Source organism: Aythya fuligula, chromosome 6 (genome assembly GCF_009819795.1).
Source record: "Aythya fuligula isolate bAytFul2 chromosome 6, bAytFul2.pri, whole genome shotgun sequence".
Lineage (NCBI taxonomy): Eukaryota > Metazoa > Chordata > Aves > Anseriformes > Anatidae > Aythya > Aythya fuligula.
The window spans coordinates 25,444,214-25,466,151 of NC_045564.1; the positions used below are offsets into that span (position 1 = coordinate 25,444,214).

Genomic DNA, 21,938 nt, shown 5'->3' on the forward strand with positions numbered 1-21,938 from the left:
ATATAGGATATTCAATATTCGTTATCTTATAGCTGGCAGGACTTCAAAGAAGCTCTTTGTGTGCACACTTTTTGCTTTCTGGCATAGATTTGGTTACATCTAGAGAAAAATGTCTCATCTATTTTTTAAGAAGACTTTCTCCAGGGCTTTTTTGCACTAGCATGACTGCAATTTGTTTTTACAAGGTAGTCTCAGTCCTTAAAGGGTGACTTAACTCATAGAGTTAAATCTGGAATGTGCATTTTTCTTTTGATATTTTCATATACAAAGTCAGAAAGAATTAAGTAACAAAAGAGCAGTTTCTTCCCTTTTACAGTTCAAGTAAACCCCTACCAGTTTACTCTGCTAGTGGCAGGCAAGAGGGAGTTGTAAATTAATTTAACTAGAATAATACATTGAAAAGCAAATAGCAGAACTTCCGCATGTTTCTCAGCAGAGGAAATATTCCACCATTAGAGGTCATCATTGCTGCATGCAAAGCTGAGTGAACGGTATCTCTGCAGCAGCTGAAAATTTGGCTGTTAGCTGTGAAGTTATGGTGTGGGAAGTGTGTGTTCACAGTGCAGTGTCTGTCTGTCTGTCTCAAAGACTTGCAGAACTCTGGTAAAAACTTCCAGCCAGCTCCACCTGAGCAGTACCTGGGGAAGTGCTTTGGGGGCTGATAAGAGATTACTGAATCCAAATTCTCTTTATTAAGTCTGCATGTGACTTGGATTTGCCTCTGATGTCTGTAGCTTTCAAATTATTGTGCAGTCAGGCTAATGTAGGATACTAAAAATGAATGTCCAGGTGATCTCTATTTCATCATACAGTTGCTGTACTATGATTTTATTAAGAGCATAGTACAAACTAAAGGCTTTAGAAGAAACACTGCTACAAAGGATTTATAAGCAATCCTTGTCCATAATCTCTGTCAGGACTATAGTTAACAGACTAATAAATTCATTATGCAGTAACGAACAGGACTATAAGGGCTAACCCAGACAGGTGAAATGTTCTGAAGAACACAATTAAAATTGTCCTTTTTGGAGGCAACAACCTGGAAAAAAAAGTACTGCTTTTTATATCAAGAAGATTTATTGTCGTGGAAGGGATTTCTGCAGATAACCTTCAAGGTCTGAGGTTTTCTAAGTGCAGAGCAGGCCATGCGATTAAAAACATTGTCATAGCCTAAACATGGGTAGAAGGAGAACCAACTAAAACTACAAGGTTTCAGGTACTACAGGAGGCCTGTAACAACTATAAAATATCTTTTCAATAGAATCCGGATTTGAGATAATTCGTGCAATTGACTCAGCTCCTATAAAGACAGGAGCCAACTTTATTTTGGGTACTGAGCAGTCTTGGCTGTCATAGTCTAGTCCTTGTATACCACTGCAGCTGATGATAGAACAGCAATGCCCCGGTGCTCAGCTGCTTGTGAAGGCAGCAGCTCTTCCTACAGGAAACTTAGTCACACAGGCACTGTGGTTCTTACCTAGATTGAAATTACTGAATGCTATCTTAATGCAAGTAGCATTTGGATGTGTGGTGGCCATACTACCCTGTCTGGATTTTGCCTTAGTAGAGAAGGTAAAATAAGCTTGCTCGTGCTGGTAGCAAAATATATAAAAGATTGCTGTCAGTTAATATGTAAAGTGTGTGGCTATTGTGTGCACGTGGCAATTTGTCATGCAGGTTTTATCCGATGGTAGCAATCAATGAATCTGTTCAAGAAATGGGTTATATTATCAGCCAATTGTATGATTATCCTTCTACTAGTGATATCAGTGTCCATTACTGTTTTGTATGTGATGGTCACGGAGATCCCAGCCCTCCGTAGCGTTAGGATGCTGGAGAAAAATAGAACAAAAAGTGGCATCTAGTCCAAAGACCTTTTTCAAACTGAACAATACATCTTATTAATAAACTTTGCATATTCCTATGATGACTGCTTAAGCACACTTAGTGGGCATGATTTACCTGTCTGATGTCTGATTGGACGATGGGTTATGTTTTATAGCTAGTGGAAATCAGAAAGAAACTTAGTCAAAGGAAATGCTGTTGTGCATGAAGTGCTTTATGTTCTCATTAAATAATATCTATCTAGCTCAACATAAACTCTGTTACCCAAAAAAAAAAAAAAAAAAAATACTGTGAACATAGAGTACTGATTCCCTCTCAGGGTAGAAACCGTTTAAGCTGTTGAAAACAGCAATGAATTATGTACGGTCAAAATTATTGTCAAGCTTTAAAGTTGTAAATGAGGTGATCTGCAGTGTGTCAGAGGTAAATATTTGTCTTGTTTTAAATATTGTTAATACTTCTGGGTGTTTACCATGCGTTTAAGTTAAGGTTCACTTCCTGCAAACAGTAGTAGAAGAAAGGTGAAAGACATTTGTCCTTTATGCTGAACAAAAGCTATTAGGTAGAAACAGATTGTGCTGCATTGCACAGCAAACTAAGATGGGGTTCAAATGTTGCCCTCGGATGCAGTGAGAGCACCTGTTGGTGATTTGTACACATGCAGCTGAATCCTGTTTTTTCCCTGAGCAGAACATGTCATCGGGCAGGGCATAGATCTATGTGACACTAAATACTAGTGTCTAAACGCGTCTGAATTTTTTTTCCTCTCTATTGACAGGGTGTAAATTATGTTGAATTTTTGTTTAAAAATATATCATAATATATAATATATAATACACACACACACACATATATATATATGATTTCGTGAAATCATTCTACAAAAGCCAGTTAATTACCACACAGAAAAATAGCACAAAATGGTAACCCAGTTAATGACTGGTCTGAGGACATGGTCATGGTCAGTGACTGCACTGTGCTATCACTAATACTGCTAACAAAGTTAATTTGCAATCCTTATAAATGTAAAATTCTTACTGAATTTGGATTACAGGATTGGGTTCTGTGTGAGAAAATACTTCGATTTTGGAAAGGAGACATCAATTTAGGAGTGGAAATCAGAATGAGGGCTTCTAATTTGACTCAGGCCAAAGCCTAAGGAAGCCTCGTGTCCAGGGCTCGGGTGAATGGAAGTTTTTATTAAACACAAGCACTCAGTGTCGCAGAGGGGTGGGGTGTCTGTGAGGACGTGCAGGATCTTGGTGTTTGGACTTGGCACAGGTTGAAGGGGTTCAAGGCCTCCCAAGGTGAAGGGCCAGTGCCACTGCCCACTGTCCTGCCAATCAGCTTGCCCTTAATAAATGACAAGATCACTTTTGCATGATTGTGAATTGGGCTTCAAATCTCAGGGAAGAAGAAATTGTCCTTTGTGCCAGGTATCCTGCCTCGTTTCTCTGTTGATGAAACATTCATATGGTAGTTTTATTTTACAAGGCTGATTTTATTTTTACACATTATGGGCAGCCTCGTGTCATGTGCACATCGTGTTCTGCCTTCCACTTACGTAACTGGGGAAACTTTTTTTTCCCCCAACCGTCACCCTTATAACTGGGTTTGGCTGAGCTGCCCTTGAGTACAGACGGTGCATGGGACTAGGTAAGAAACTAGACATGTAATAGTGAATCAAAAAGCTCAGTAGAGTGCTTATATTACTTGTATTTTCATGAAGATCAAGTCCCCCTCAGACCAAGGGGTAGTAGGGCGGTCCTTGGATTGTCACTTAGCTTGCAGGTGAAGTCTGGAGATGTGCAAAGAAAATGTGTTTGGGACCAATTTTTTTTAATAACTGATTAGTCAAGAATCTGAGTTAGTCTAGAAGATGAGGAAGATTTCAAAGAAAGCTGCAGCAACAAATTCTTCATATGCTCAAACAACCAACAGATATTTCTTCAACTAGTAGTCCCAGATGTTGTTTCTCAAGAAATATTGAATATTGTCACTTTGAAAAGGAAACAATACCTAAAACCTGAAGAAACTTTGGGCAAAATAACGCTTCAGTGTCTATAACAGGACTAGCAACCAACAGAAAAGCAAACACTACTAAGGAAATGAAATTGGACTCCTTTGCAGCTTGATGTCACGAAACCTCTAAAATCTCTGCTGGAGCTCGAATTTTCTATTTAGTGTCAGGCTGAGTCGAGCAATTCTGTGACAGAAATTTCACTGCAAAAGCACGCCCAAAGACTCCTGGTGAGCTGACATGGCATCATTCATCCTTAAGCGTTGGGCAATGAATACTGCTGACCATGGCCTGTTACAGTAGCAGTGACGGAGAGGGCATTTACACAAATAATTTTGAATGGCAAATCGTTTTAATATTCCCCAGTAGGCAGGGCCTCGCCTCTCTGGCTTGGAGGGCTCTCCAGCATTTTTGCAATATGCCTACAACTTGCGTGTCTCATTGACTCCGTTAGGGATCGAGTTACCAGAGAACCAGGCCTCAGGGTTTGATCTCAGGCTTACGGACTGTGTCCGTACTTCTGAGACGAGCCTTTTAGTCAAAGGAGATGACTAAAGAAGTCAGACAAGATCTAAATGCAAAGAGCAACTCCTTTCAGGCATTTTAACTTAGTTGGTGTTAGGGGAAAAATAGCGTAATGTATCAAAACTGACACTTGGTGGACTTCAGTGTTTACTTGATTTAATGCTGTTAGAACAAAAAGGATCTTGGTGTCCTAACCCTGTTTCCAAAACAGTAGCCCTCATTTTCTGTTTGTTTTGAATTTGATGCTAGAGAGCTATGAGAGCCCAAATATTTTTACTGTACGCAGTGTAAGGTAAATTGCTTTTCCCAGCATTAGTTGCAAGAAAATCATGGCATGCTTGTTGGAAACATGGTCTCAGGGCTAGATTTCCTTAAAGTGAATCTCTTGGATTTGTACAGCCTTATAGGATCCTCTGATGCTTAGCTTTTAATAGAAGTAGTTACCTTTTTTCAGTTTGCTTCAAACTGTAAGTGCCTGATGTTGTAAAAAATTGCTTCACAGAATGTGAATATTCATGCTTATGCTATGTGTATGGACAAAATATTTTTGTGTACGTGCCATCTATAGAAAAATATATGTGCACCTATATAGGTATAAGTGACAGGTCTATTTTGAAAATCAAGATTTGAAACTCCTTGCAGTTTAAAGGACATGTTTTTGTTACAGTCTTCAGAAACTTTTCTTCCTCCTTAGCTTACGTGTGGGAATCACCCTCTCAATTCAGACCTACATCATGCCAGGCGTACCATAGGAGCTCCTTCAACCCATTTCTACTTCACATGCCATTTCATAACAAGCAGTTATTCACAGTGTAGCCTTCATCAGCTTGACTTCTGGGATAATATCTGGCTCTCCTGAAGTAATTTGAACATTTTTACAAGTCTTTGCTGTGACCAGGTGACAGAAGAACAACATGCATAGGGAGTCTTAATCCATCCTACAGCTGTAATGAGAATGTGGTGATTCAGTGCTGCATAGGTCTAGTTGGCACTTGTTTGAGATGCCTTTGACACATGTAATGCAACCATCTGGGACTTGTAAAAACCTTTCATGATATATTGTGTGCTGTATAAAACAGTGTGGATTTAATCTGTATATTAATTCTATATGTAAATCTGTTTAAAAGCAATTTCTTCCTTTTCAGGATATGGATGTAAACAGCATATTCTAATACAAATCTCTTGGGAATTTGTATATTTAAAAACTGGAAATCAAGCTAATGTGCTTGAGTTATGTACGAACTGATGACAATGATGTTTCATATTACCATATCAGTAATGTGGATGGCTATTCTCATCTGATTATAGACCCAAAAAGGGAACAAAGAGGCGGTCTTGTTTGGCAGCCATTTTTTTTAGCTTAGTGCCCAATCACAGTTAATTGTCTGCTGGAAAGTACACCTCAATAATGCTTGTTTAAAGCCCCTAAACACTCAGTGGAAGTGAATTAACTCACTTAACATCAGCTGTGCTCATCAGAAGATCGAAGCATTGCCATATGCCAATGTGTGCTAATACAAGCTGCCTAATGTGTCTCTGTTGCCTCCTGATCTTTGTGGATCTATATTTGATCTGCAGATTAGTGTAAGTCCAAGGGACATGAGTGTCTCTCTGTTCCAGTATGCCTTACATTACCAAAACCACATTTACCCTAGGCTGAATGGTGAAATGAATAAAGCATACAGAGGATATTTTTTCAAAAGTGAGTAGACGCGCACCTTCTTCAGACTAATCACATTACAGAAGGTGTCTGTAGACAATGTTGGTCTATTAGGCTGACATCCAGGCTGGAGTCATGAGTTTGCAAGTTCTCGACTGTATCTTGCTCTGAACTCTGAGACCCATCTGCAAGGATAGACACGGGCAGATGCAGGCTCCTGTTCCTGGGATGCCCTGGTGCCATCTCAGAGCAGCATGCCACCGAGGCTCTGCACCTCAGCAGGGCTTCTCAAGCAGTTATGGAGATCATCAGGAAGCTGCCAAAGCTCCTCGTAGGAGCTCTAAGGGATGGATGATCAGTAAACATGAGAATTGTGGCTGAATATAACTTTCAGTCACTGCTGCCCTCTGCTGAAAGGAATGCTCCTGTAGTTAAATCAAGTATTAATGCTTTTTGTTTCTTGAGGTTAAGCAAGCAACTGATTAAAACTCTTCTGCAAAAAGATAGCATGTGTACTGTTTAGATGATTTAGTTGAAATGCCTTCTTTAAATAATATCAACTTTCCTGTTTGTCAAACCTAGACCATGCATAGTTGGGTAGGTGAGGATTTGCCAGCTAGGACAACTGCGGCTTCCTCAGGGCCTGGTGAAGGAAACTTGGAAGAGAAATGTAAACAGGTAGACTAAAAGCTATGTGTACTAATCACACTAATCTAGTTTGCAGTCTCAATGGTCTGGCTGTGTAAAGAGACCTTGACTAGGAGCTTGAAGAAAGTGTGTCTGTGTGTCAAGTAATTTTTGGCTTTATGCTTTTCTGTTAATTTTTGGTTTTGTGTCTTAACAGTTCGGGGTCCTCCCCTTTTATGGGGCTGATAATGTAGTGAGCCCATCGCTGATACAGGTTTGAGTAACTTGAAAACTGTTTTCAAATAGTTCAGGCAAGTAGCTGCTCATTCTGCTTGGTTGTTATCGGACCAGCTGCAGCAGCAACCATAAGGTGCTTGTATTAAGCTTAGGCCACTGACAGCATTCCCCCTTAACATTTTTCCAGTTAGCCTGATCACTCTGCATGATGAGCCCAAGCTGCTTCAAAAAGTCTTTAATATATTTCAACTAATTTGCAGAGGTTACTGGATTCTAATAAAATAATTTAAAAAAAAGGCAAAACAACAACGGCAACAAAACCTTCCAAGTTGCAAAAGCACTTGTGTCCCTTCAGCAGCTGGCAGTCAGACAGCATGACTTTTGCGTTGGCATAAATATGAAACTTTGGGAGCTGCTGCCAGCTTGTGGAACCTGATCTCTTGCTGCATTGTTATAAGGAAAATAATGAAGTTGCATAAGCAATCCTTTGCAAATGATTCAACAACCTGACATGGAGCCAGACCCCCTCACTAGCACAGGCAGGCTATTTACTGGGGTTTCTCTAGCTCGAGCCAGCAGAGAGCTGCCTCGTTAAGATTAGATAATCTATAGGGTCTACATTATTTCTCGCTGAAAGGAGATGGATTAGTGTTCCATGGTAATGGTATGGGAATGCAAGGGCAAAGGGAAATTCAGGTATTGCTCTCTTCAAATCATATGTCATCAAGCATGAGTGTTGCATGGAGAATGTTTGTACGTTATGTACAGAAGTAGATTTTTGTTACTGGTGTGTTTTAATCTACTCCTTCAGTAATCCAGTGAAACAAGGACTGAGATTTTCAGAAATGACCACTGATTATGAAAATGTTCTCTAATCGGTCACAGGCTGAGAATTCACAGATTTTAAAGCTCAAAGGACTATTTGAAGGGGAAAAAAAGCCCTTCAACTAGATAATGTATACTAAATAAGGACTATTTAAAAACAACACAGCCAAGATTAACCCGCATAGCTCTGCCCTTGCTTTTGAGAGCTTTACTGGAGCACCACTCACAGGCTGTAGTAGCCCTTGGCTTTATTTCAAATAGTATAGACCATAGGTCTGCTTGCTTTGAGGCTGCATGAGAGTATGCACGTTGTGAGCCACTGTGCAGCCCCCCATTCAAAGCCCAATGACCTACTTGCAGGCAGTAACAAAGCTACTGGAGAGCACAGTGTACACAAAATACTGGCAGCCTGGCAGACAGGGCTAAAAACAAGCTGTGGTCTGTGCAAAGAGGGAGGGTGGGCACAGTTCTGTTTTCATTACAGCCAAGACAAAGAAGTGAAACAAAACTGAGCTGATTGATGGGAGCTGAAAGTTTTCAGCGATTCCTGTAGTGCAGCATTGGTGCTGTCGGTGTCTGTGTGTCAGGGCTAACCTGTACCAGTTAGGTAACCCTCTGCTTCAACGTGAAGCCACAGGAACAGAGTCTCTGGAGGAGCTTTGGTGAAATTCTTGTTCAGAGGTCTGTGAGATGCTTTTTGGACCCCTCTGGCACACCACAAGAAAGATACCTCCAGAATACCGCGTTATAGAGAGCACATGCTCTTGTGCTTTTTTTTGCTGTTTTTACACAGGAGTTTTCCAAGTTTGATCTTATTTTTAACCCATTGATGACACGTGTGGAGCAAAGGTATCTTAAATCTTTTCCTGCCTTGCTGTGCCGTGGGCAGCACCTGACTGCTAGAATATCTCCAGGTATTCTAGTCTTTGAGCAATTTTTAAACCTGGGAACCTTCTTGATCAATTTTCCTTTTTTTTTTTTTTCTTTTTTTTCTTTTTTATCCTCATGTACGTGAGATTTGCTTGTTCTGACACAAGATCCGCATGTCCATTTCCTAACAGTTCAGGATGTGCATGGCGTTCACAAATGTGACTGTATGTTGGCATGACTTGTCACTCTGCATTCAGTTCAACATGCTGATCTTGAGATCTTGTTCACAGTAATATTTTTATTACAGAAAATAGTGTGTTGGTGAAACCTTTAAAGTTCTTTGATCACGACTGACAGAAATACACCTGCCTGTTGGATACCATGCAAGCTTCCTGACAGAGCTGCCCAAAACTCAGGCCAGATGATGGTAGAGTCTGGGATTAAGAAAACCACAGGGAAAAATTATCTCCCTGCTTCTCGTCTGTAGATCTTAGTGCGAAGTGAATAATGACGTGCTGTGTTTCTGTTCAAGTCAGTGGGAGTTCTGGCAGGAGGCAGCGTGATCTGTCTGAAAAGAAGAGTCTGAAGACCTGTTTGTTGCAGTCCGTGGAAGCCAGTCGAGTGTTGTGTGCCTCAGTTTCTTTGTTGGCTATTTGGAAAGGATGTTACTTGTTAAACTTTGAGATCTACAGACGGAAAATGTTTTTCTACACAAAGCTGTGTTGCTGCAAATTGACCAGATGAGCAGAAGGACCAGCGTAGCTTGAACTGCAATTTGTATACTGAAACAATGAGGTGCTTTGATGCTCCTCCACTATGAAAGGGTTTCTGTGTACCCAAGTTCATCATCTGCTAACAGATTCCACTTCACAGGGAACTGCAGATACACTTAATTATCACAACTTTACAAACACGTTATTTACTAAAAGTTCCTTCTCCTTTGAGCTGATGAGAATAATGAATGTACAGTTATCCCCACAATAGTGAATTATATTTTTGCTCTCTTTAAAGTTATTTTTCATTTTTAGGAAATGTTGGAAAGTTCCCAAAGGGTAAGACACAAGTGTCTGCTCTTCCTAAGCCTGTTTGTGTGCTGTTCCAAAATAAAAGCACAAGTAGCCTCACTTCTTAGCCTGTTAGCTTTGTATCCAGATACATGTTCTGGATGTTGGTGTGTCAATGGCTAGACCACAGCTGGAGAAGGTGGCACTGCAGATGTCCTCCACCACTGCTTTATTTTTACTGTCCTTATAATCACTTTTTTGTATTGTATCTTCATATATTCTCAAGGCAGGGGCAGAAGGAAGCAGGATTGGTGCAATCCACGTGGGTTATATGTTGCTGGGGAAATCTAGTTAGGAACACGTGGTATTAATTACTCTTGTAGATCTGTATTTGGTGATTTATTCTGCTTTCATTCCCATTTTATCCCATTGTCTTAGTTCAGGACGTGCAGAGCTTTATGTTTACTTATGGAGTTAGTGGAGATCCTGTTCTGCCAGCAGCTCTTTAGACAGATACAGCAAAACCCTTTACAGTGGAAGTAATGGTGAAATTGCCAGTTGTTTTGGTGGTTTGCTGGTTACACTCCCTAAATTTAGAGAGTCTGGTGGGGTTTTAGGGATGTCTAGGGATGAGGGAAAGGTTTTTCTCCCCCTCCTGGTAGATCTTCCACTTGAGCCAGACTTCTGTTGCTGAAACAGCCTCAATGGTGAGGCAAGGGAAGGTGGGAAAACAGGAGCAGGGATTGTCTGATAAAACAAATTTGTTGGATCCTTAGGAAGGGAAGTGGGATGGGAAGAGAACTTTAGTCCCTTTTGCACTTAGAATAAGTAATATGGGAATGACAAATTGTAGTTCTAGATTCTTCATACTTATCTGAACATTTTTGCAGTGACTTTTCAATGAAAATATGTGCTGGACAGGAGCATAAGGTTTTTCTCACTAGCTGTAAGATAGTACACACCTGAGTACACTGTACACAACTGAGAAATTACTGATATAAATTAATGATACAAACACCAAAGTGTATTGTAAGCTCAAAGAACTGAAAAGGTAATGATAGCAGTTAGTAATTCCTTGTGACGCTTGACGAGGAATGTGTCAGAAGTTTAATATGGGAATCTTCTTAATGGAACATGTATTTGCCATAAGGATTGTTGCCAACAGAATGCATGCTCAGAATAAAGACCGGTGATCTTTTCTTTTCTTCTTTTCAGGCAGCGCAAATCGTCCTGATTTCCCTCTTCGAACTGAACACTCCTGAGTTTACCATGTTACTTGGTGCCTTGCCAAAAACATTCCAGGACGGTGCTACCAAGCTCCTGCACAACCACCTCAAGAACTCCAGTAACACCAGTGTGGTGAGAGCCCGTGTTATTGCAAACAGCAGAGCACTAAAGCTCCCTGATAAGCTGTTGCAGATGTTCAGTAGCATAAACTATCCGTAGCTGTTGTCTTGGAGGCTTCTGTTTGATGTTGCTTTAATAGGGGTTGTTAAAACTAATAATTAAGTTATTTTTAAGTTTAATACAGTCATAACAAATGTAGATTTAAAAAAAAAAAAAGCTGAGAAGCACATGAAAGTTTGCTGGGTTTGTGCTTTCCAAGTCATTGGTGCTTTTGAAAATTCTGCCAGTAATGACCTTTTGGCTAAAGCAGAGGCCCTGATCCCTCAGATTTACTGGGTGTACTGCTACTATTAAAATCAGTTCATTTGATGATATATTGTCCCTACAAAAACTTGCAGCATCTTTAATTGAACCTGAGAGGTCTCATTCCTCAGCTGACAACTGTTACCTTCTGTTTTGATTTTATGTAGAGAACTTGCATATTTTAATTTATCTGGGAATATGTTAATAGAAAATTAAATTGTGCTTCTAAACCTTTTTTCCCCTCAGAGCAGGAAGGATTAGGATATTTTTTTGTCTTTTTAATGTGGAAATCTTGTGAAATTTGCTGGAATTTGAACCCTCCCATCTTTGCCCTTCCATAAAGACAAATAGACCTTTGTGTCAGCTAGAATTACAGCATTAAGCTTCCAGGAGAAAGGACTGGATTCTCTAGTCCCTTCTACCTCGTTTAACTTCCTCTTGTGTGAATTAAGTCAGAATTGGGAACGGTTTCTACTCATTTTGCTGCAATATAAATGATTATGCAGGCCAGTGGAAAAATGATAAGTTGGATTGCTTGCTTATGCTCATAACAAGCACAATCCCAATGCGTTAGACAATGCGTAAAATAGCTGCATAATTAAATTGTTAAATTGCCAGGGTAATGGTCTGCATACTTTGGAGCCTGGAAAATAGTGTCTGAGAACCTGGGTAGCTTGGTGGATTGCTAAACCATTCTTCTGGCTATGTTTGCATGCATGCTGCAGAGATAAAATTACAGTTTCTTTGGATTGTAGAAAAGGGTGCATGTGCTTCTCGATCCTCTAGCAGTAGGTTCAAGAATTTATTTCTGACTACATGAGCCATGGTTGCAGACTTTTAGGTTAGGAGCAAGAACCAAAACTTCTCTAAGCTTGTCTAGCACAAACAAAGGCAATATTTGGACCTGTTGCTGTTGTTGTGTATTCCTCTGTGTCTTGCAACACACTGCTAATCCCTGTCTTCCTGCATCTGTGCCAGGGTTCTCCCAGCAATACCCTTGGTCGGACTCCTTCCCGGCACTCCAGCAGCAGAACCAGCCCCTTAACTTCACCTACCAACTGTTCCCATGGTGGGCTGTCTCCAAGGTAATGTGGCAGGTTAATTAAACCACTTACAAAATATTAAAGGATTTCAACACTGAGCATGCATTTTCAAAATATGACTCACTTTGAAAACAAATGAGACACCAAAAGTTTACAGTAAATGGCTCCAAAGGAACAGGCTTTGAACACGGTAATACATGGTTGGTGATTGCCTTCAGTGTTTGAGTCCTCGTGCTGATCTGCGTAACCTTAAAGTCTGTTCTTATATTAATTTTCTTTCATAGCTAGGCCTTCTCCAGAATCACATTTGTGGATTTAATAAAGGTAATATTGAATAGCAGTATTAGAAATGAGGTCTTGTTTAGGCTGCAGATATCACAAAGTACATGAAAGGTTTGGTATCAAGGGTTTTGGGAATCTGTTTCTTAGGTATACCCTAGTGATCTGTAATTCATCTCACTAGTGCAGTTCTTGTGCTGCTGAGAGAAATGCTAAGTCTCCCCTCTTCCCCTCTTGTGCTTTTTAAGGATGCAGAACAAGCAGAGATGGTATTTTATTGCTGAACAACTTGCAAATCACCCTCCTGGTTGCTCACTAGCAGAGTAGTGTCTTGATCCTTTGGGCAGGGTGCCTGTTGTAATTAGGTGTCTTGCTGAAGCTGCAGATGCTGTGCGAGAATACATTAATCCACTCCAAAACTTTGTGCTGAGTAAACACGGACTCTTGAATGTTTGGAATGTACGTTTTGGGGTTACAGAAAAACTGAGAGCAGAAGAGATAATGGATTTAAACAGTGTGTTCTGGAGCCATAGAAATATTGGAGGATACTTCAAAGCTGCTGCTGTCTGCCTGCCCTGCCTCATCACTTCACTAAGTCATAAGGAGAGACAGAAGGAAACATGCTGGGCAAGGACTGCATTTCATAGTCCTTTATAGTAATTGGTGCTGAAATCTCTTGATCAGCCCTGTTGTGACTTGCTAAACCTTGTCTGGAGGGATGCCTAGGCATTTGAGTTCCATGTGTCAGTTAAAACGCAGGTTGTTAGCCTTTAATGCAGCAGTTAGACTAATTCCAGCAGCATATGAGGAAGGCACAGTTTCCTGAGGAAATTTTGGATATCTAAATACATCTTTGTGACCCTAAATCTGCTGTAATCCAAAACTAGACTGATAGCTTGCAAGCCAAGGTCGAGTTGCCTATTATGAGGCTTTTCAACAAAGGTTTCATTAAGAAATTAAGTGGTAGAGTTTCAGGGGAATGGTTCCAACAACGTTGCTTCCTCTTCTGCTAGTTTGAGTATTGTTGCAGTGCTGATTGATATTTGTCATGGGAATTACAAACTGAGATATGTCTCCCAATGACTGAGTCTTTGGCCATGTTTGCATGTGGCACGTTTTATAAATTCACAACCTTTTACAGTACATTTTGAGTTTTGCCATTGTGACACAACTCGTTTCTGCCACTTCACTTGCTGCTCTTCAGTTTGTCTTTACATTTTTATCACGTCATGCATGTCATCTTCCCGTTGTAAATGCTTGTGGTTTGCAATTCATCTTGTGATGTAGAACATGACTTTTCTCTCTACAAACCCGAAAAACGAGCTGTTCCAGGTCATTCTGGTAGCAGTGTAAAAGGATAAATGTTACTGCTGTTTCTCTGTATAGCCATTCTTTGAAACCAGGTTTGCCATATCTTTTATGGGGCCCATTCCCAAAGGGTTGTATGAAGGTTTTCTGAGTATCTTAGCCTGGTAGGGTATCCTGTGTGCAGGCTCTGCTTACCTTGTCCATGCCTATGCCTTGTACAGGCAGCTCAAGAGCAGTTGATTGAAAAGATTAGCTCCAGTTCTTGTTTTGGGGTTACAGAAAAAATCAATGCCAGCATTGATTTTGAGGATTACATTTTCCTTTGAACTTCCTTGTGATACACAGATTGGAGGAGTCATGTATAAAGATGACTGTGTTTTGGGGGCTGGGATATCTAGACTCCCAAGTAGAAAGGATAGTTTGGGTTTTGTAGGGTTATTAAAAAAAAAAAAAAAAAAAAAAAAAAAAAAAAAAAAAAGCTGCTGAGCTGTCCCATATAATTAATGGTTTGTGAGCCATGTTCTCGGTATGAATCAGCAAAGCTTTATTGATACTATCTATAGCAAGTATGTCTGCAACTGCCCTCAGGTCACATTACTTCTCATGTATTTTTGCCATCCCAAATGAATTCCTAGTGACTTAGTTTTGTGTGTATATTACATGTATTTGAACTGCCTGGATAGTGAATGTTCTGGTTGAAGTGGACTTTGCTGATGCCACCAGCTAAACTGCTGACCAAGATGATCATGTGTGCTCCACACATTGTGTAGTCCCTGCTGTTAGTGTGTTCAGAAGGATTACTTGCTCTCAGGGCCTTGGACAAAGCCCTTCTTTCTGCTTGCATTTGCTCCATACTGTTCTGCTTTCATGGTCACTAGGACATACGCACTGCATCTGTGAGTTGCTTCTGCATTTGTACCTGCTTTTGTTGTCCTGATAGTTCTGGGGGAGAGGAGTCATAGAGAAAGGAAGTGTTTTCAGAAGAAGAAAATTGGGGAGGGCACTTGGGAAGACTGAAAACAATAGGAGAAAACAAACAAACAAACAAACAAAACGTTCTTGACTAAGAAGATAGACTGTTTCCTGGGAAATGCTCAGAAGAATGGATATGAGTTTGTGTTGGATGGAGAGAATCTTCTTAGATTTAGTAAGTGGCACAGTATGACAAAAAGAAAAATACCAGGCTGTGAATTGCTCCAGTGTATGAATGCCATTCTGATGAGCAAATGATCTTCTGAGCCAAGATGTCACATGCAGGTTGTGAATTTTCACTTAGAATTCATTAGGAATATTTGAAGTAATAACAATACATAAGTTTGCCTTCATTGGTAGCTCAAAAACCTATACATAGTTCCAATTACTAAAAGAACAAATTTCATTCTTCCAAGAGGAAATATATCAAAATAAAAGGATGAAAACTTGGTTACATATGATTGTGCTTATTTTTGTCATAGGAACCACATAATTTTATTTGGCTTTAAAAGCTTACATGCTTGTTTTTAATTGAAAATACCATTAAAAGTAAACTTTAATGGTTTCTGTATTAAGTTGAGCAAGGCAGGGTGTGGAAAAAGAACTAAAATAAGCCACCCACCTTACACAATAAGGACAAGCCTGCATTGTTCAGTGGCCTGTTTGCAGGTAGGTGAGATCTGAGCTGTGGGAGCAGTCTGGCTGTCGTGTGTATTTCTGTAATAGTTGATTGTAATAGCTGGCTTTTATTTCTGGTTAACAGCTGCATTTCTTGACACCACACTTCAGATGGGTTTTCAACTGGCAGTGCTGCTATTTGCTCTGGAGCAATTCTTGGCTTGTTTGCCACTTCTAATCTCCTTGTGTCTTTCACTTGTGTGTACACAAATGTGACTTTCTGAGATAAACATACTTAATAGAAACAAAGTGGTATCCTGAATATTCCACCATCTCCAGCGTCTACATTGTTGCTTAGATGATGACTTGGAAAATCTCTGTGATGCAAAGGGAACAGGACAAAAGCAAAGGTTAAACAAATTCACACCGATGCCTTGACACAAAGGCATGTTATCATTTGGTAAGCCAAAGGCCCACGCAGAAGTTTGAAAAGAAATTTGAACTGACTTGGAGGCTGGGTTTAACTCAGTCTTCCCAGGTTTGTCTACGAAGACCAGGGCCAAGCCCCCAGTTTCCATGATGCATTAACACTAGCGACTGATTTTCATTTACTCATTAAGTCCAACTCTGGGTTTCCTTTCTTCCAGGAAATTCTGTTGATTGCAAATATCTGTGTAGCGTTTGGATACAGATGCATGGTCAGGGATGGTTCACTTAGAGCATTTTAAGTGTTGTTTATAGAGACTATATCCATTTATGCAGTTTACCAGGGACTATTTTTGTGTGATCCATATCCTTGTGTTAGAGGAAGAAAAAAAAAAGTGGAACTGAGAAATAAAGGCCAAAGCAATGACTTAAGGGGCTCAATGGAGTATTCTTGCTTAATTTTGTTTCTATTAATTTTTTTCTCTCTCCAAGGCAGCATGACAGCACTAAGCCACTCAGATTATAGTTTCTTTTTTTTTTTTTCTCCCTCTCCTTTCTCTGTTTTTTCTCTTTCGTTTCTCCTCTGATCACTGCAGTCGGTTCTGGGGTTGGAGTGCAGACGGGCTGTCGAAGCACCCCCCTCCCCTTTCTCAGCCTAACTCCATCCCCACCGCTCCTTCCCACAAGACTTTCAGGCGCTCTTATTCTCCCAGGTAACAAGCTACCTGTTAAACCAACTTGTCTGAGATGTCACAGCATTATTTACCTTTCCTACCACAGGATTTGTTCAGACGTGGGAAATGATTTTTAGAGGATTTGGTTGAAAAAGCAAATGGGCTGATGTTAGCTCTCAGAGCGGGGAGAGGGCAGTCAGCTGCTTCTTCACTCGGTTGGGAAGATGTGGCACACGAGTGGAAAAACTCCAAGTGACTTTTTCCAGCTGACTTCTTCCTCCTGGATTTCCTGAATGAGTGTAGGTTTCACAGTTAGACTCCGACGCAGAACACAGTTCTTGAGCACTTTCTGCAGGCGCTTGTTGCGTTGTGATAGTGCAGGCCACGTCCTTCAATTTGCTGTGGAAGTGGCACGTGAACACGTTCAAACCGCAGTAGTGAACATCGATAGGACGGTGAGGGGGACATGTATGGGATTTCACCAGCTGCTTGCACAGTGATTGTATTGTGGAACATCTTGGAAATGGGTTGTGTGGAATTAGAATTGTAATCCTATGTTCTCGCCACAAGGTTTAGAGGTTATTGACAGCTAATTTTAACATCTATGTATTTAATCAGTATACTAGACCAAAGCTATATACTGTTTTAATCAAAAACCAATCTGAATCCAAATTTAATTTCAGACCTCTTGGATTTTATTTTTTAAGTTTATACTCTGGCAGCAGTCTCTCTGTTCCTAAATGTAAACTATTGAAACAAACCCAAACAAATAGCTCTTGGAGGACTGAAAATCTGGCAGTCTGTGACAACTGAAAAAGAATATAAAGATACAGAATATGGGATTCTAAGAACACCAGCGGATTTAAAGCATCAAATCCATGTTATGACTCTGTTCTAGAATACTGAAAATCTGTGGAAGAGATCCATGTTGATTTTTCTGGTTAAACTAGTCTAGAATAATTTTTCCCTCATTTCATTAGCTGACAGGTTTGGAATAATTTGGTACTTACTCCAGCCCAGAGCCTGAAAGTGCAAAGAGGTGGGTTACTGTGTACTGCTTCAGGATCCTAAACTGTTGATTACTTACACGTTTTTTGAATTGGGAGCTGAATAATAGTTTATGGAAGTAAAACGTTTCATGTCAGACTGGAAAACTTAAAATCTGTGTCTTGACAAACTTGTAGAGCGCTTACTGTTTTAGTGCAGCACAACGTGGAAAATAATGTTGTGACATCCCTAAACACTACTCATCTCTACTCACTTCCTATTCACCCTGTGACTTTCTTCTAGTTTTCTGCATCACTCTTTTGTTTTTGTGCCTTTTCACCCCTGGCAGGTGGGTGTAGCTCCATTTTTTATTTTTTTATTCCCCCATCATGTTGTCTGTGAAGTATTCCAGCACGCATGCTGTCAGTAGACATGGGTGTTTACATGTAGAGTTTTATTTTGTATAAAACACAGCCATAATGTGATCTCTTACACAGGCTTATTCTTGACATATGGAATCACTGGGTTCTTCAGATTTTATTAAAAGGTGGTTTTGGAAAACTCATTAGATCCAGTGGTTCTTCATTCAGAAATTTCTGTAGTCATTTAGCATTGCAGAGTATATACTTTCATCTGTACTTTAGGAGCAGCATAGGGCAAAATTCATTCCTGATGAAAGAAGCAGTGACTTTAGCAGAAGATTTAATGTCAGTACATCTGTGATGATTTCTTTATTTTTCTCCATGGATTTAATTGTGTGGCCTTTGGTAAGTCATTTCATCTCGTGGCGTGGATACACAGTTACAGTCATATATATATACCTTCAGTAATGGCCCTTCCATTGCTCACTTAAGCATTGTATGAAGAACCCTTCAAGATCTATGAATTAAATATGTTTGAGTGCAAAATTAATATTTTCAAGATGGTATGAAGCAAATATTGTCCTAGCCCTGACTGATAACTTAAAAAGAATCAAAAATCTGCATCCGCTTTTTTTTTTTTTTTTTTTTTTTTGTCTGGAAAGCAATCACAGTGCATTAGTTTCATTCAGCTATCTGAAAGGCCCTAAATACTCTGACTTTTGTAGGTTTATAAACAGCTTTTGTTTCCTGGTCTTGATTGTTGTTCAAGTGGCTTCTTTCTTCCTAGCCAGGCCTGGCCTGACAGGCACTGTTTAAAGTCAGGGAGTTGTTCTTTGGTTTCTCTGCCAGAATACTTTGTGCTGGGGTTTGAGTGATTGTAGAGCGAGCACGTTGCTTGGGAGCCAGGGATTATGGCTATTTTCAGTGTGTTAATCCCAAAGGAATCAGGCAACACCAATTTTACCCTTTGTCTAAAGTTCTTGAGTTTTTTCCAGAAAAAATAGTAGTAGTTCTAGATAATTAACATCCTACTTTCAGTTCTATAGAAAATAATGGTTGTGTAATCAGGATTCAAAGGAGATTTTTTATTTTTGATACTTTTCACAGGGAAAAGTATCTTTTCACCATCTCACAGGGAATCTTTCTTTAGACAGAAAGGAGCACGGCTCTTTGTTCAGCCATCTTTCTCCAAGCCCATCCTGTAATCCTTCCCAAAATGCTAAGAAATAGTAATTCACCCCTGTAGGGAGCCACTTCTTGCCACTTACTGACAAACAACTTGATGTAAATGTCTTAAATTCTTTTGGTTTCTTTGCTTCTGGCTCTATTAAGATCCAACACTCCCCCAGAGAAATTGTTCTCAGTTACTGGGTCTCTTCATAAAGTCTCTCTTGGAAAACTGATTGTCATGCAAACTCAACTTCTCCCTGAATAGAGCAAAGCCCTGCCAATATTGCTTTGTAATTTCCTCCAAGCATGTAGGAGCTTCTCCTCCTAGTCACGTCTTTTTTTGTATCATCTGCCCTTGCATGCTAGGCATTTTTTTTCATGGTACTTAATTTTGGGTAACTCTTTAAGGAATCCCAAAACTCGTGTGGCTTTACGCTGATGAGGAATTTCTGAGAAAGTGGCTGCAAGAAAGTGTTCTATTTGAGTGAGAGAATTCTCAAATTTAGGCTCAATATTTCAGTAGTTCTTATCAAGGCATCTTGCAAGTAGTTTTGTTTTTTCTACTCTCTAAGTGAAAACTGGAATATATTAGATTAAGCTTTTATGTCAAGGTACATTTCTGTTTCCATTTAAAACTATTGCATTTGAATCCATTGACAGAGTATATTTGTTATATTATGAAACTTAGTTTGTTGATTTATTTTCCACCAGCTGTCACAACCCTTTGAGTTCTCATAGTGGTTATTTTTCTTTTTAAATAACACCATTACCATGATGGCGCTAGGTTTTTGGTTGATAGAAGCTAGCATACTCACTGCTGTGGAATGTAACAAACAGTGGACCTTATTTGCCCTCAATCACAGCAATATAATACCACTGATTTCAGTCGAGCTTCTCCTAGATTTAGCTCAGTTTGAGGGGAGACTCAGATCTGAAGTCTGCTTTGATTCCATTCATGTTTTGTTACAAATCACTGTTAGAAATGGTACGCCAAATCATCTGTCTCCAACTTGACATTTATTGATTAAGTGAAAAGTTATTTCCAATTTCATATGTAACATTTCATATACGTTTGGTCTTTAGTATGCTGGATTATGACACGGAGAACCTAAATTCTGATGAAATCTACAGCTCTCTTCGTGGAGTCACAGAAGCGATTGAAAAATTTAGTTTCCGTAGTCAAGAGGATCTGAATGAACCAATTAAACGTGATGGAAAGAAAGACTGTGACATTGTAAGTACTTGGTTTGATTAATATCTGGAGATAGGTAAAGTTTCACAACGTTGTTTTCAAACCTGGCTTTGGATTGTTAGCTAGTGTACATACAAAATCCAGTTATTCTTGGTCTGTTTTTCCCTTCAGGTGTTAGTCTCTGGTTACTAACTTCCTATCCCTAAATTTTGGGTTGCCAGTAATGTAGTCCCTTGCTGCCTTACAACTGTTTAACCTCCTGTGAAATATACTTACTGGATTACTGTGCAAGTCTCATGTATGAAGAAATCACTCTGAGTGCCCAACTCATGTGGTGCCTTACGCTGCATCACTGGTTACAGAATTACCTATTACATGAGATACCATTTGTTTTAATCAAATATACGGAATTCAAAATTTGTGTCAATTTTAAATGGTAGTTTTGCTTCCTCTCCGGGCGAACAAGTTCAGGTTAGTAATTTGTTAGCCTTCAAAGCAAAAAATTCTTGGTGGTCTGATATTTTTTCTTTGGGACTCTTGTGTTGTCCCTTTCACATTAGCTTGCTAAGCACCATAGGATTGGAAAAGACCTCTAAGATCATCTAGTCCAACCTTTAATCTCCCTTGGCAATCATCTAATCTCCTCTATGGCAACCATGGGAAAAACAAAAATGGCAATCATCTAGCTTCCTCTATCAGTTGGTCATGAGGTTTCGTAAGAAAGATACTGATTCTCTTAATTTTCTTTTCCTTAGTAAGTTAGTCATTACCCAGAGCTTGAGACATTATATTCAGGACTGTTAGCATAGCTTTTTGCCCTGTGATTGAGATACTTCTGTTACATAAGCTAGGGAAAGAGGTGATAATCTAAGTTTTATTCGAGAATAATGCAGAAATAAAGGATTCTATACAAAATTAATTGATGCATGATCCTATGGTGAATGGATTCAAAAAGGCTTACAGCTTTTACAGGTTTTGAGGAGTCTCACGACTTTTTCTGTCGGATCCCCAGGTGTCTCGAGATGGTGGCCTTGCGGTACCTACTAGCGATGTCCGCGGAAGCAGTGACATTGTAGAAGGAGGAAGGATGGCTCTAGATAACAAAACCTCCTTACTGAACACCCAGCCTCCCCGCGCCTTTTCAGGGCCACGTGCTCGAGAGTATAACCCCTATCCTTATTCCGACACAATTAACACTTATGACAAGACTGCCCTCAAGGAAGCAGTGTTTGATGATGACATGGATCAGCTTCGGGATGGTTTGTATTAGCTTATCTTGTAAACCTGCAGGCAGCTTGTTCTGTTCCTGGTATTTGTATGCGTGCAGTGCTCCTCAGGTACATGCCTGTCAATGCGTATGTCGAGTATTATTTTGTACCTGAGTCAAGGCTTGGCATGGAATGTCCTGTGTTCTCATGTAACAGCAGAACCTGATTTGTGGCAATTAAGAAAATGTTAAATTGCAGTTTGAATGTGGGTTTTGTTTTTTTCTCTTCCTCCTGGAGTTTGTCTCAAACTAGTCCCTTAAGAGTCTAAATTAAATGCATCTGTAAGGGACACTACTCTGGGGACCTCCTACTCTAAACTGAAATGATTCATTAGCTCGCTGTTATTGAGCATTCCACTTCATTTAAAGGGTGCTGC

General features: G+C 39.8%; 1 protein-coding gene across 15 annotated transcripts in view; it reads left to right on the forward strand.

Moving 5' to 3' along the window:
* Positions 1–21,938, forward strand: part of CLASP1 (cytoplasmic linker associated protein 1) — a 144,996-nt gene that overhangs the window by 105,043 nt on the left and 18,015 nt on the right. For all 15 annotated transcript variants that reach the window (XM_032190583.1, XM_032190584.1, XM_032190586.1 and 12 more), the window contains 4 exons: positions 10,829–10,972; positions 12,242–12,348; positions 20,186–20,336; positions 21,307–21,553. In XM_032190583.1, coding sequence (XP_032046474.1) covers positions 10,829–10,972; positions 12,242–12,348; positions 20,186–20,336; positions 21,307–21,553 — 649 coding nt within the window. The remainder of the gene's footprint in view (positions 1–10,828; positions 10,973–12,241; positions 12,349–20,185; positions 20,337–21,306; positions 21,554–21,938) is intronic.